At 36.9% G+C, this 15,300-nt stretch overlaps 1 protein-coding gene across 1 annotated transcript; it reads right to left on the bottom strand.

Annotated features, from left to right (window-relative positions):
- Positions 1-34: 34 nt before the first annotated feature.
- Positions 35-14,419, bottom strand: LOC113677456 (sec1 family domain-containing protein 1). Its single transcript, XM_027194266.2, has 26 exons — positions 14,181-14,419; positions 13,859-13,929; positions 12,592-12,680; positions 11,529-11,619; positions 11,101-11,223; positions 10,238-10,325; positions 9,827-9,916; positions 9,586-9,641; positions 8,531-8,613; positions 8,184-8,283; positions 7,706-7,857; positions 6,871-6,961; positions 5,764-5,840; positions 5,553-5,634; positions 5,355-5,414; positions 5,147-5,183; positions 4,941-5,008; positions 4,562-4,641; positions 3,999-4,061; positions 3,210-3,288; positions 2,983-3,036; positions 2,569-2,621; positions 2,156-2,192; positions 1,878-1,943; positions 1,474-1,545; positions 35-1,208 (listed from the first exon to the last, which is right to left on the bottom strand). The coding sequence occupies exons 1-26, from the start codon at positions 14,209-14,211 to the stop codon at positions 1,179-1,181; spliced, it is 1,923 nt and encodes a 640-aa protein (XP_027050067.2). The 5' UTR covers positions 14,212-14,419; the 3' UTR covers positions 35-1,178.
- Positions 14,420-15,300: the final 881 nt, after the last annotated feature.

The raw sequence follows: 15,300 nt of genomic DNA, 5'->3' as shown, positions 1-15,300 counted from the left end.
ACTAAAGATACAGCAAAATTACAACCAAGCAATATGATTTCGAAACTACTTTATTCTATGTTTTTTAGGAAAAGACACCCACCGGAATCGTGTCTTTACACGGCCGAGTTGAGTAGAGTTATGAAGCGGTGGTACTGCGATTAGTTATATAGAGTTACAGGGCGATACCTTCATGAAACAGAGAAAGAGGAGGCAAAAGAACAATACTCCATCATTACTACTGCATCGCATCTGTAAACTGCAAGGATGCGATTCAGATTCAACAAGTCTTGTCAAGTTAACAAGGTTTTTAAAACATTCGATCCACCTTTTCGGCAACTAGTCGTTCATAGCACGATTCATACTCTTCACCGTTCTTCTGAAACTTTCCAGAAAAAAATATATATTGTCTTTCATAATCTTTCGTCAGTCGTCTAGAGTTATATTCGTTATTCTCAATTTTGATGAGCTCTTAATTTCTCATAACCTGTCTGTACGAAATCGTTGACATAATTTTGGAAGAAATCAGTTCATTTATCCATTCTAGGAAATAACAGTTATAAATACTTTGTTCTTTGACGAACGATCTCAAGTTAAAATCTCTAAATTAAAGCTACTTCACTCTCTAGTTCAACATAACGTGCATTCATTAAGAAATGAACTTGCCTAAAATGTTCATCATCACAACTTTTCAATGGTTTCCTACCGAAGCATGATTTATTTCTTTTACTATGTCATGCGCCTTAAGGAAGAACACGTGACAAAATTCCTCACGAGAAATCCGTGACGCTTTGGCAACATTCACCTTTTCCGAGTTCGAAGAACCCTCACTTTCAGAGGAGGCTTGGTGCAAAACCCTTGTTGTGAGAAGGAGTTTATCAAATATGAGAACAACAAAATAGTTTGTAGATCAAAGACTTCGCACCTTGCCTCGTTGGTACACCAAAGAAATGAACTACCTTGGGAAATTGTACGCTGATTTTCCATAAACGCACCTTTCAAGAACTAACAGAACTCTTTTAGTCCCCATTGCAACCAAAAGTCTACAACACGTATAGTTGCCATAGAGATGGAAAATTATAATTTATGGTAGGCGCACAAAGGTATGAATCACCATCGTCTGCTTGTTCTTAAAAGATTTACCGCAGGAAATATCTTCAACTTTGTTTATTAATTTAACTGCATCAGTTCTCTCCTCGTTAAGCAGCCTCTTGGCCAAGATGTGACAACTGCGGAAATAAACATAAAAATGATCTCAAAAATTCAGTGAACAACTCAACCATCTGTTTTATCAGTCGATTGTGTGATATGATCGTCTAGGGGAGAGTAGGCCTGGGAAGGATTGTTGTCGGTTGCCATTCAACAACATGAGCGGAAGTCAATATCACAGCCAAGTGAAGACTTACGTGTCAGTCGAAGTTTAATCACATTGTACAAGGTTGAAAAGAAAACAAATGAGCGGCAAACAGAGCATAATCATCGATGAAGACGAACCTGTTTAAGAAACTGAGAAGCGTTCATTACTTCACTAGCACCATACAACAGCTTTTTGGCACCGGAATGCCTCTGAAATGTAAGAAAAGTGCATTTAGCGAAGTTTTTACAGTAAGTGGCCTAACATACCCCCTCCTAATGGAAGACGGGGTCAGAGGAGGCTTATCGATTTACCGACTTTTTTTAAAGGAAGGGCTTATGGGAGGGAAGGGGAGGGGAGGGGAGGGGAAGGGAGGGGGAAAACTTGTTGAAAACTCAATTAGAACTAACATACGAGGTTATCGTCTCAGCTGTCATCATTTCAAAAGGAAACCAAAACAGTATTTCAAATAAACACAAGTGCCAACTATCCTGCAAGAATAAACCATTTGTATGAAATAATGCAAGAATATCAGGACACTCACTTTACTGTAATCCACCAGGTTCTGATATTCGATGTAATTTCCACCTCCTACGATGAACACGATCGCCTGTTGAACATGTACAGAAATTTAAACGAGGACCAACAAGATGATTAATATTTGAATATAATGTATGACTAACAACTTAATCACTCTTCCAAATGTAAATAAGGACCATGAGACAATTATTACCAAGAGCATTATTTAGAGTCAACAACTTAAAAATATTCGCGATCAACTACATAAAAAACTGCGCAAATATTCTTCCACGTAATTCTTACCTCATTAAACGGTGTTTTATTTCGAGGAATGGAAAAACTGTAGAAAGAAAACAAACATTAACCCTTTTCCCCCTTTACTTCAGTTTGCATATTCTCCATACTGTTCTCTATACATTTCTTGTGGTGCTGACAAGGAGAATTTGTTTAACGATCAAGAGCTTCTTTAGTTGGTGATCATTTCCTTTATTCTCATGACCTTAATGTTTGATTCAGGAGTGATATTGTGATAGAAAATAGATGACAGTCACTCGCAGCGGTAAAGGGTTAAAATTCTCTAGCCATAGGGGCCAAATGAACAGGTTCACACAGGGGTACAGGGGTCTCTCTCGCATGAAAGCTTTTATTCTTATTTTTTTTCCCCTCATGAATGTCATAAATACAATGCACAGATTTACTTTTTCAATAATTATTACCTGTCTGTGACCCGTAACATCTTTGGATCAAAATATCTGTACTCGTCAGTTTCCTTGAAAAAAAAAAAGGGTTTGGACAAAAAAATTAACGATCAAGAAAGTTTTCTCCAATCTACCGAAAAGCAGTTCTAACTTTAAGAAGTAATTTTGTGACCAATCAGATAAAAGCTACTGAGAAGTACTTATAATAATATCGTTTTGCAATAATCTGTTAAATGAATGTTAAGTTATTTTATTTATAAATTAAAATTCATCTTCTTCACGAAGCAAAAGGTAAGAATAAGATAAGGGAACGAAACACATGATACCTGCAGAGAAAAGAGTTACACAGCATAAAATTTGTCTAACAAGGTGCTCTGAAAATACATGAAAACAGTGCAGTGAATTATTAGTAAGACAAGCCCTCATTCTTACCGGATTTGACTTGTTATCCATTAGAGCGTCGACAATCCGTGTGACTGGTAAATTCTGTTGAGGAAAATTTAACAAATGGCTTATTATCCCTTTTTTAAAGTTACTACTTATCATTCTCTAATACCCATTTAGAAAAAATTATATCCGAAAGATCCCTGTTTCCGAGAGACCATTCAAGTCACTTATATACTTCTAAAACATTCTTTAAGCAGCGATCCGCTACTCACCTTATTTCCGACCACAAGGTTCTTCACACCCTCCATAACGAATTGTGATCCAGTGTTCATGAACCGTGAAAACATTGCACTGAAAAAAAAAAAAAAAGACAACAAAGCTGTTTGTAGCTATAGATATAATGGCAAGGCCACAGCCACTGGAATGCTTTTCAATATAGTTTTGCATCTGATTAGTCGAGAAAGAAGCGCGAGCTTCTCGGCCTGTCAACCAACTTGATGAGGTAAAACCAATGCAATCGCGGATTACTTCTACATTACATAAAAACTAACAAAAAAATTGGTGTGCTTCTGAGAGGCAATCACAACCACAAAAGTAATCAAGGCAAGAACAGCAGGAAACGCTTGTACTGCTAGGATCGCCCAGGTGTAAAGTAATTAATGTAGTCCTTGAACTCTCACTTCCGCCACCGGACAGGGGTTTAGCCCCGCCTTCCGCTTTGGCCCGGGTTCAACCCCTGCCCAGGGCGGGAAAGGTAGATTCAAGGGCAAAGCCAGGTCGAAAGCGTTCTATGTCAGTGTAGGTGGGTAATGAGAGGGCATCCTCTCAGTCTTACATTATCTTAACCTTCCACACCCTGAGATGAGTATGCATATTCTCCATACCTTTCTCTATACATTTCCTTAAGTGCCGACATGGAGAATTTGTTTATCAGTCGAGAGCTTCTTTAGTTGGTGATAATTTCCTTAATTTCCGTGACCTTACTGTTTGATTCAGGGATGCTAATGTAAGACGAAACGAGATGGTAGTAACTCTTACAGGTCAAAGGGTTAGTTTCTCACCTGTATGTGTTTTGTCCTCCTCCCCCTGACTGGAGAGGTCCAACTGTCATCTTGGAAAACGCTCTGAGAACAAAAACAAGGGAAATATCTTCATTTTGGAGTTTCTTTTCAGTTTATCTTACCTGGCTCAATGACAGGTTTTTCTTAAAAGAAGAATCATTTCAGTAAGGAAGACTCAACGCAATAGGATGTACGATTTTCCCGAGACAATTGCTCTGTCTTATGGAGCATCAAGATTCCTTGATATTACGGATTCATTAGTCATTCTTCGTCTCCTGGGGGGTGGGGTCGGAGGATTTTGGATATTTCTCGACAAAATTTACGTTATCTTCCCATAAGGCTCTGTAATATTTTTAAAACCACCTCCCCTCCCCCCCCCCTCCCCCATTGGCAGTTGATTGGCACTCAATTTTTCATAGTCCACCATTTCTACTCGTTTAGCGACGACTGATTCCCCTACGCTCCCTCTGAAAACCGTGTAATCCCCAAAATCCCCTCACTCCCTCCCTCCCCGGGATAAATAATGAGTGGTCCTTAACTCACTCTCATTCAATAACACTTACTTCCACTTCTTAATGAATTCTAATGGAGCAAGGTCAGCGCCGGCGTCCAGTAGAGCAGACGAAAACTGATCCAGCTCCGCCTGAGAACGACAAACGGTAAGGCAAGGTTAAGCTGGTTGTTCAGGGTAATTTTGGAGCCTGATAGAGCTTTGAGAAATCAGAAAGTCAAAGAAATCGATAATTGCTCAAAGTAAAAGTGAGACAACTGCCTAGAGCGCGAAAAACGCGGGTAACCTAATGGTGATGGTTTCAGCTAAGCATCTGATTGGTTGGATGGTTGCTGCGAGTTTTCTTAGCCAATGACGAGCACGCTGTAATACCGAAGTAATATCGATCCAATCCCTGATTATCCGTCGAAGAACACTCAATGGTTACTCACCGGTGACATGGTTGGTCCAGAAACATAATAAATGATAAATAAGCGAAGTTTATCTTGAGGAGTTCCAGCTGAAGATGGAATGCAAAAAATATATATATGATACGAAAAGGCAAGTAATCGAAAAATTGGAATTCAATTGTATTCTACAAACTCTTACGATTATTTATATACACTACGTTTCCACATGTAAAATTCTCTTCACTAACCTTCGGGATCCTGAATGATTTCCAGGATTGATTTGTCCTGAAATAGAATAGTTGCCAATTTTTAAAAGCACAGTAGAATAAATCTGAAAGACAACCTCGTTTGGCAATGAGCTTGTTTTGGACACGTTCTGATGGGGTTAAAAAACCTGTTTTTCTTATCTAGCGTTTATTTCTGGTGCAAAGCTTATGGGACGTTTTTTTGACTTACCAAAGTAGCTTTACTCATTATCTTCTCTTCAGTCTCAAAGTAGATATCGAGCTTTCCGGACTGAAAAAAAAATAACGATTTTTATAACTTGCTGAGGAAAACGGTCAATATTTACAAACAATTTAAAAAGTGAGAAGGTGAAATAAAGTGACGTAAATGATCACAGTGTAGTTTGCCCCATGTGGAATTAGCCCTCACCTTAATGTGTTCCAAAAGAGCTGTAGCAATAGTTGTGTGCATGTCTATAATTCTCTTCTTCTCAAGCAATTCCGGAAGTGAGCTGTGAAAGTGACAAGAACATTTGCAGACAGTGAGGTAAATGTTCTTTATATGAGCTCCTTTCAACACTGAAGAGGGAAGATTTACACTTGCGACAAAAATAAACAAAATTGGAGATAAATGACTTTACCTCACAGCAGAGGTAAGTTTAGCTGTACTATCAGCCATAAATTCACCCATTGCCTCCTCATTACTCTCATCTATTCCCTATGAAAGCAAGAGAAATTAACCATTTACAACAATTCACAAATAACTGATTGTCATAGTCCTTTAAGCAGTCAGTTATTTATAACTTTTAACCCTTTAACTCCCATGAATGACCAAGACAGAATTTCTTCTTACAATATCAATACAATATCAACCAGACAAGTGATGAGAATAAAGAAAAATATCAATTTGGGGATAATTAGTTGAACCATTACTAAATTCTCTGAACTAACATCATAAGAATTGTATGGTTGACAGTAAGGAGAATTACAAATTTCATCCTTACTTACATGTAAGAGACACAGTGGCCTAACGATTAGTAGCAGCTTTAACCCTTTACACCCTAACATCAGTATGCATATTCTCCATACTGTTCTCTATACATTTCCTAAGGTGCTGACAAGGAGAACTTGCTTCTTTACTTAGTGATCATTTCAGTTTTTCTCATGACCTTAATGTTTAATTCAAGGGTGATATTGCATGGAGAAATTAGATGCTAATCACTCTTGGGAGTTAAAGGGTTAAAAAAGTAAGGTAAATCTGATCTTTAAAGTGATTATTTGTTCTGGTGACATGACTCAGGATTTCAGGTGACATGACTAAACATATCACGCAACATGACTTCACACAAGATGACTCTTAGGCAACTTGACTTTCTTGACCGGTTGCTGGTGTGCACATTAAACTCTAAGTAGAGAGGTCTGGTGCTATGACATGGTTGGGTCATTGTGTTTACATCCACATTGTCTCTCTCCACCCATGAGGATAAAAAATGGATATCAGCAAATTGTCAGGGAAGCCTCATAAAATGCTGGCTGAGGGGGGAAAGGGAAACCTGCGGTAGGTTATCTTCCCATCCAGGGGGAAGAAGTAATACTCCTGCTCACTTCATCCTATGGAAAACAGAATAAGCTCCCGACAGATGAACAATTTGGCTCTATTACTGACTTCACCTGACATCACCTTTCAAGTACACTAATAGTAGCACAAATTATCTCCTGACATAATGTATACAAACTCAATGTCCTACCATAACATTTTTCAGTCTCTTAACTTCCTCTTCAGAAGTTCTGTATTCATCAAGTTCTTTCTGAATTGACTCTGCCACTGTTGGAAAAGGACTACAAAAGACACACACAAAAAGAGAAAGATATGAATAATGGCATTGGATCTTTGAAATTTAATGAATAAGGGCTCACAAACCGTAAAAAAAGATCAACATGTAATTTGAAGCATGGCCTGCTGGCCAACCAAACAAAAAACTTTAAGTGTGAACCACCTTAATTTTGATGATGGATGATTATGTTTGAAATTCTTTGGTGCTCATTTCACCACTAAAAATATTTCCCTGATTCAACAAAAGAATCTGAAAGAAGGAAAAAGAAAATCACAGAGGGAGCATCTACTGTCTATCTATTTTAAACCCCTTTCACCCTCAACATCTGAAAGTTAATTCTTCCTTCTAGCTGACGCACATTTCCTTGTAAATTTACTGTTAGATTAAGAAATACAACTTCAACCTGATAAGTTTTAGCATTCTCATAACCACTTTGCTCAATAATGTATGGATATATAACCCTTTACATCCTAACATCAGCAGGCATATTCTCCATACTGGTTTCTATACATTTCCTAAGGTGCTAACAAGGAGAGTTTAGTTATCAATCAAAAAAATATTTAGTAGGTGATCATTTCCTTTATTCTCATGACCTTACTGTGTGATACAGGGGTTATACTGTTGGGAGAAGTTAGATACTGGTCAATCTCAGGGGTTAAAAGGTTAGGGGAGAAGATAGGTGAAATCACTTCTAGGAGTTAGAGAGTTAAACAAGTGATACACACATGTCACATGTCTGAACACTCACCTTCCTTTGTGCAATCCCCAGAACTTATCTGTGGCACTGAGGTCATATGACTTAACTTTCGTTTGTTTGGGATGTCTGTGGTGAGGATCTGCAGATTCTGGGGTGTTTGACTCTGCTGACTCTTTGACGACAACTCTGTTCAGATGTAAATCCTGGAGAAATAATAAATTTAATAGGCTACTGATAACATCTTAGCTCACCAATTATTTATCATTACAAATGATGGCATTAACCCTTTACATCCTAACATCAGTATGCATATTCTCCATACTGCTCTCTATACATTACCTTAGGTGCTGACAACGAGAATTTGTCTAATGATCAAGAGCTCCTCAAGTTTTTGATCACTTCCTTTATTCTCAAGACCTTAATGTGAGTTTTGGTGGTGATATTGTTAGGAGAAATTAGATTCTAGTCAATTAGGGGTAAAACGGATGAAAGCACTGACAGTTCAAAGCAGAATAATATTGTGACTTACAAGGACATCATGCACAAGAGCTTGGTATGTCCATGTGTGATGTAAAGGGGTACACAGATCCATGTTACGGTCCAAAATTACAAGCACTGGTCGCTGAAAACTGATGTTGCAAAGATATGTTAGTCTTGAATCTCTCTGTCTGGTCACTACAGATTACTCTTATGAAAAAAAGGAACTGTCTTGCATGTACTGTTTTAAAGAACAATTCACTGCAACTCATTTAACTAAGGTGACCCTTGCAAAAATTCAAACCAGATTGAGTTTGAGTGATTAGTTGCAAGGCATACAGCTAAAGGTGTCACAACTTGCAAAAACGTACTTTTGATGCTGTGCATATCTACACAAACCTAAACTGGCCAGATGGAATATCTGCTGTAAACAGACTGTTTCTAGAATCTCTCAGGTTTTCTCTCAACTTTTTATCCAGTCCCTATAAAAAGAATCACAACATTGTAAAATAAGTCCCACAAGTGGCTAAAGCATTTATTTTACTTTCAGAAAAACATGGAGCAAGAGAAAGAGAGAGGGGGGGCTCACTTGAGGGAGGTGTTTAACCCATTACAGCCTAACATCAGTACACACATTCTCCATAATTTTCCCTATACATTTCCTAAGGTGCTGACAAGGAGAATTTGTTTAACAATCAAGAGCTTCTCCGGTTACTGATCATGTCCTTTATTCTCATGACCTACAAGCCTGATTCAGGGGTGAAAAATCAGATGTTAGTCACTCTTAGGAGTCAAAGGGTGAACAGAGGAGGGGCACCTTATTAATAAATTTTCCCAATGTGATTGTTTTGGTAATCCACACTCTGCACATAAACAGCATAATCTACATTATGCTCAAACTCCTAGGGCCAGTTATTTACACAAGGTTTATTCCAAACCATGGTTCTACACAAGCATTGTGCTTCAGGATTTCACTTCAAGAGGGTTGATTTAATTAATTAAATTTCCTTCCATTATCAGCTTTCAGCCATATTGACAATGTTCACAAAAATACGTGTTCAGATAAAAGGTTTGGCTACATTGAGAATTGTTTCAGATGTGTTTTGTTAAACAACAACTAAACTTTGTTTAAACAATCAGACCCTTAAGTTTTCAAAGCAGCTTTTCAAATTTGATGAAAACTTTCCAAACTTAATGAAAAAATGGATGAGATCAGTATAAATTTGTGAGGCCAGACTAGAATGATTAAACAAGGCCACAACTTAAAATCCCAGTGCACATCCCTGAAAAAGAGAGGAAGGAGAGGAGGCACTAAGTTGATAGAGGGATGCTTATTTTAAATTTTGGCCAGGTGGAGGTGTGCCTTTTAAAGAGGAGTGAGTTCAAGAATAAACAAATGCTATTGTTTTGTTTGGGCAAGAGAATAAAAAAAAAGGAAGCAAGCTCCTGATTACCTCTGCTACCATTTCTGCAGCATTCCCTTTTGGACATCTGATTATTGGAACAGTGCCTGTAGAAATAAAGAAATGGTATGGTCCTTTCCTAGATGAAGACAACAAAAACAAAAACTCCCATGCCTTTCACATGGAAAAATTTTGACAAGCATATCACACAGTATTTGTACTTGAAACTCAACGGAGATCAGACAGTTCACAAAGCTAGAACACTTTCTTAAATTCAGGAATATCAACTAACCTAAAGACACGAGTACACTGAAGAGACTGTCCACTAAAACATCTCTTAGCATCTCAATGTCAGTATCTTTGGCATCTGGTCTGTTAAGGGCTGGAAAATAAAGACATTTCTTTTAATTAACCATTTTTTATCCTAACATCAGTATGTATATTCTCCACACTCTTTTCTGTACATTTCCTTATAATGCTGACAAGGAGAATTTGTTGATGAAGTATTGGTGATCAATCCTTTGCTCTCATGACCTTAATGTTTGATATTGTAAGGAGAAATTAGGTGCCAGTCACTCTTAGGGGTCATCAAAGGGATACTAAAAATGTGATCAATATCTGTACATTCCAGGCACCTTTCTATAAACAAGATGTAAGTCGTTAGTCACCATGTCTGGCAGAATGACAACAAGAATTTGCTTACCATAATATGATATTGAATCTCTGTCTTGATTTCTCACTGTAAACATTTCATCTTCCAAAGAAATAAAATTTAAGTACTGATCAAAAACCTATTGGGAAATAAAAAGGAATAATAACAAGATTTCAGAATTAATAACAAGATTTCAGAATTAATAAGTACTTTAATATCTTTAATATTTTTATTTACTTTAATATTTAGGAGGCGAGCGTGGCCTAGTGGTTAGGGCGCTGCACTTGTAAGCCGGAGGTCCCGGGTTCAAGTCCTCCTCCCTGCCACTGGATGGATTTGTCTTCGGTGGCCCCGAATTCAACTCCTGCACGCTTTGTAAATAGCCAACTGGTCTGCCTCCTACCAGTTGGGGTTTTTAATGAGTTTCTGTTCATTTACGATATTTGTTTCCTTATTTACAGTGTCCCCAATTAGCACAGCAGTACTAAAATACACTGAGACTTAAATAAAGTTATTATTATTATTATTATTATTATTATTATTATTATTATCTACAGGTACTTATTCTCTCCATCAAGTAGTAACAGACAAACACTGATTTGGGGCTTGTTTATTTTCAATCTCACAAAAATCATTAATTTCCAAAACCCTTTTTTATATTTTCCATGACCTTAAATTGATAGGTTGGCTTAACAGGATGTTATCTTAGTCATTTCCAGTCAATCTTCTCAGCCTGTTTGTCCCTGATGGACACACCTTCAAGAATCATGACATATGTAATAAAAGGCAGGTTTGCCAAACTTCTGCTAACTTTAAACCCTGCATATGTCTCACTATAAAAAAAATAACAATACTAAGCATTTCTAGAACCTAGGAATCAATTTGAATAAATTGCAAATTGCAGTTTGATGTACCTTAGTGATTTGAGTGACACTATTTGACTGTAGAGCTGCTGTAGCAAGATCCTCTAAACGATGTCTTGATATCGCAGAAATAAAATTCAAGTAATATGACTCATAAAGTTGATTTCTGCAATCCTGAAAAAATAACAAAAATAGGTAAAAAAAGAGCTTTTAATAAATGGATACTACCATGGTGGTGATCAGGAGTAGAAAGGATTAACCACATTCACATAGATTGCATTGGAGAATTATCTGGAAAATATGCTTTAAGAAACTCCTCCTCATACTAACTTATCAAAAAAAAAAAGGAAAATTTAACATTGCTTTAAAAAAATCACCAACAGCCTTATCACGTATTCACCTTCAGTTATGAGAGAAAATATACGAAAAACTGTGGAAAGACATACTTTATTGAAATAATAAATTAAAATGTTTCCAACCTGGCATATTCTCTTAACATTTTCCTCACTAGGGAGAACAAAATAAATAGCAGGAACTTCTGGGATAGCATCTCTGTCAGAATGTAGAAGACTGTAAAGAGAATAAAGTACATGCATCATCAAACTGGGCAGAGGGCCTGGTTGTTCCAAGTCTGATTAACTCTAACTCAGAGTTAAATTTTAATCTGGGTTTCTTTAATCCTTTGTTCAAAAGCCTTTTTGGTATAATCTCCTCTGTTCCTCTTAGGGCATCCAATCATCAAATTGTGGTCAAAAGGATTGGAACTAAATTTTCCTTTAAAACTTTCAAATCTGAAATCAGATTTCACACTAACCCTGGATTATCTTAACCCAGCTTTGAACAACCCAGCCCTGGACAACATTATTGGGAACTGATCAGAAATTACCGCTTTAACTCCCAGAGGGGATTAACATGAAACTTCTCCCTGTAATTTCCATACATTATCCAGCAAACAGGAAATGGGAATACTCAAACTTATCAGGTAGAAGTTGCAATCCTGATTTCACCACAAATCCTCATTACTAATTTACATGGAAATATGTAGCAGCTCAAAGGGAGAATTAAAAATCAGATCTTGGGAATTAAAGGGAAAATAAGAAAATTTAGTCAATAACACAGCACCCACCATGCTGCATAAAAAATAAAAGTTTAATCTAAACACTACATTTTGGATCTTACAAATGGCTCTAAAAGCAACTCAGTTAATATTAATTATTGAATCACACAAAGAGAAAGACTTGATGTTTTACTAAGTAGACAATGCTTTTTGAAAAGTAGAGGCTGTGGATTTTTAGTCTTATATCCAACCTATACTGTCTCAATTCTCAACCACATCTTGATTAAAACATGGAAAGAACTTGGTAACCATTTATAGTAAGAGGCCAAGGTCACCAGCTCGTACCCCTCAAAGTGGTCAAAGTGGCTTGAATTGTTATATGTAATAACTAATTAGGCACATCTGAAGAAAAAATTTAATTTGCAACTTGCTCCTGAACAGGATATCAGTCTACAAAGTAATAAAATTATTGGATTTCAACTTACAGATGCAATGTTATACCCATTTCACGTAACTCTTTTACATTTAAAAGAGGAGATATTATGTCCTGACCATATCTGTCATATACAAGGACCTGTATAAAAATAAATTATATATATTATATATCATTCACAACTGCTTCTATCTCTCAGTCAAGTCCAAAATAACTCTATGATTACTTTTGACCAAGAATATGTTGGTGTTCAGTAGCAATTAGAGTTTGCATGTCTATTTTTTATCGAGCAACTGCAAAATAATTTGATGTTGCTTTTCTTTCTACTGTACAGTATTACTTTTGTGATGTTCTAACCCCATTAAATTAAGTCTGCATTTTTGTGTGAGGTTATGTAAGAATTATTTTATGCCAGTAGATACCTATTTTTCACCAATAAGAGCATTTCATAGCTAGTTGATTTCAGCTAAGTAAGTTGTTTTGTTAGTTTGCACGAACACCATGTTTTGCTTTTATGTTTAACTGCTCAACCAAGTTACACCACAAATTGTGAGTTTGTTTCTGTTCCATTGAGTCTTTTCTTGTTGTTCTTGTTTTTATTAAATTTTGTACTTAAATATTTGTAATAATTATTACTTTTCAGTCAAATTGCATCTTCTACAAATCTTTACAATTAAATACATGTCTATCTGGCAAATAGATTAACTTTGCATTCATTTTGTGACTTAAATGTGTATTATTTATTTACAGTTGGCTTTCCTTTCCTTACATGGGATGGTTTCCAATAAACCCCTTCTCTAATAAGTCCCCTCTTCTCTGTCTATCCCTACCCTCCCTCTTCTTCCCTCTCCTTCCTAATACAAAAAAAAAAAACTTTAGCCACTTCTTGTTCTTTTTTGACAGCTGGGAAACCCTTCAGAACAAAATTATCAGAAAGAGAGTTTGTATAAGTTTCCATTTTGAATATTTCCCCTCTACTCTATGAAGCTGCCCTTTATGAAGCCCTCCTCTCCAAATAACCTCCCACCCCATCCCTCTCCTCCCTCCTCAAATTCTCCCCCCCCCCCTTTTTTCGCCACCGAGAGGAAAATGAACTTTGTAGTCATTGTCATTCCATGGGCTAGATGGTACTTAAGTACAAAATTAATTGAAAATGATTCTGAGTACTCCCCCCCCCCCCCCATCTCACCCTATAAAATTCCCTTATAATAAGCCTCCCTCTCTAATACCCCGACGGGCAGCCATGGGAAGCAATAAGTTCCTTGCGGGCTTACTAGAGCGCTCATGGTATTGCCTCAATTAATACGTCTAGTTAATACCTTCCAAACGGGTTCGACAGCGGTTGATTTCGTTATCGGCTGATTTAAATTAAGCATCCGCTTCAAGGATTCTGAAATTAAACGTACAGGTATAATTTGGGATTTGTTTTTCATGGATAATAACCTGACAGTAAAGAGGAAGGAATGTCTTTCTGTTGCAAAGACAGAAAGAGAGTCGTTTATAGAAGATTTTTCAATGGAAAAAATGACTATTTTCAAGTTTAAACATAAACACTTGTATCCTAAATATTGCAGCTGGTTATCTATATATTCAACTTGTAGATCTGTTTACAACAACAATAACCAAATGCCCTAATATTACCTATCTGTCTCGCTCGTATGCCGGCCGCCATTTTGGATTTTCTGAGTGAAACGCATGCGCAGCATGGATGCCTACGTGTCCCTCTACCCAGTCTATTCAAAGCAGGGCTTCAAGAATTCCTTTTCGAAGTGATCGCACGCAGCGAAACACGTATTCATTTAACAAATAGAAATAAAACTTACGAGCATTTGTTCTAAGTCTATCTTGGTCATACTGCTAACCATTTCTGGCGCGCTTTGGAAGGATTGACCCTGTCACATGACCGTGTCTGTGGCAAAGAGTGCTTCTTGATAAAGAGTAATCAAATAAGTAGTGTTAAGTGACTAGTATTTAATTTCTCCTTACAATGTTACCTTTGAATCTAACATTAAGGTCACGAGAATAAAGGAAATGATCACAAACTAAAGAAGCTCTTGATTGTTAATCAAACTCTCCTGGTCATCACCTCGGGAAATGTATAGAGAACAGTATGGAGAATATGCTTACTGATGTTAGGTTGTTTGGGGTTCAACAATAGGGACAGTTATGCAGACCTTCGACAGCGTTTCGGGTTATATAACGCACAAAAATTCTCTTTAAGTCCTCGAGTGTTAAGAGAAGGGTATTATGAACAAGGAATGAGTCCAGTATTTTTAAGTGCTAGGATAGAGCCTCAATTATTTTATGAAAGAAAACTGAAATCCTTGGCTGAACTTAAACTGCGAAAAACGACTTTTTAACAGTCTATAAGAGGTACTAAACCAAGCTAAAATCTAAAATGTGTGATGATTCGCAGAATATCCAAGTTTTGGTTTCTTGATTCGGATTTGTAAGATATCCTCTTGTTAATTCCTGCAAGGGTAGAAATCAACCGACAACGAAAAAGTATATTTACAATGATTAGATTTAAAGTCATTGCTGTGCCTCCGAATATCTTTTTTTCGTTGGAAATTATGCGGAAGTCAGGAAAGAAGACAGAATTTAGAATCAACAGGATGGTGCCTGAAAAGTACGAAGAAATTAATACTTTATGGCACATTCCTTTTGAAAACTCCTTCTCTTAAGTTTAGGATTCATACACCGACTTTTTTTTTTTTTTTTTTTCAAGTAAATTAAGGCACCAGAATATTTCAGCGACAAT

Source organism: Pocillopora damicornis, chromosome 7, assembly GCF_964200805.1.
Source record: "Pocillopora damicornis chromosome 7, jaPocDami1.2, whole genome shotgun sequence".
NCBI classification, from domain to species: domain Eukaryota; kingdom Metazoa; phylum Cnidaria; class Anthozoa; order Scleractinia; family Pocilloporidae; genus Pocillopora; species Pocillopora damicornis.
This window is presented reverse-complemented; position numbering and strand designations above follow the sequence as displayed.

Coding starts and splice junctions, on each gene's coding strand:
- LOC113677456 (XM_027194266.2), bottom strand. CDS start 14,211: ATGGCGGCCGGCATACGAGCGAGACAGATAG. Junction 8,284..8,530: donor ATTCCATCTGGCCAGTTTAG/GTTTGTGTAGAT, acceptor TTGCAACATCAG/TTTTCAGCGACCAGTGCTTG. Junction 5,184..5,354: donor TAATGAGTAAAGCTACTTTG/GTAAGTCAAAAA, acceptor ATTCTATTTCAG/GACAAATCAATCCTGGAAAT.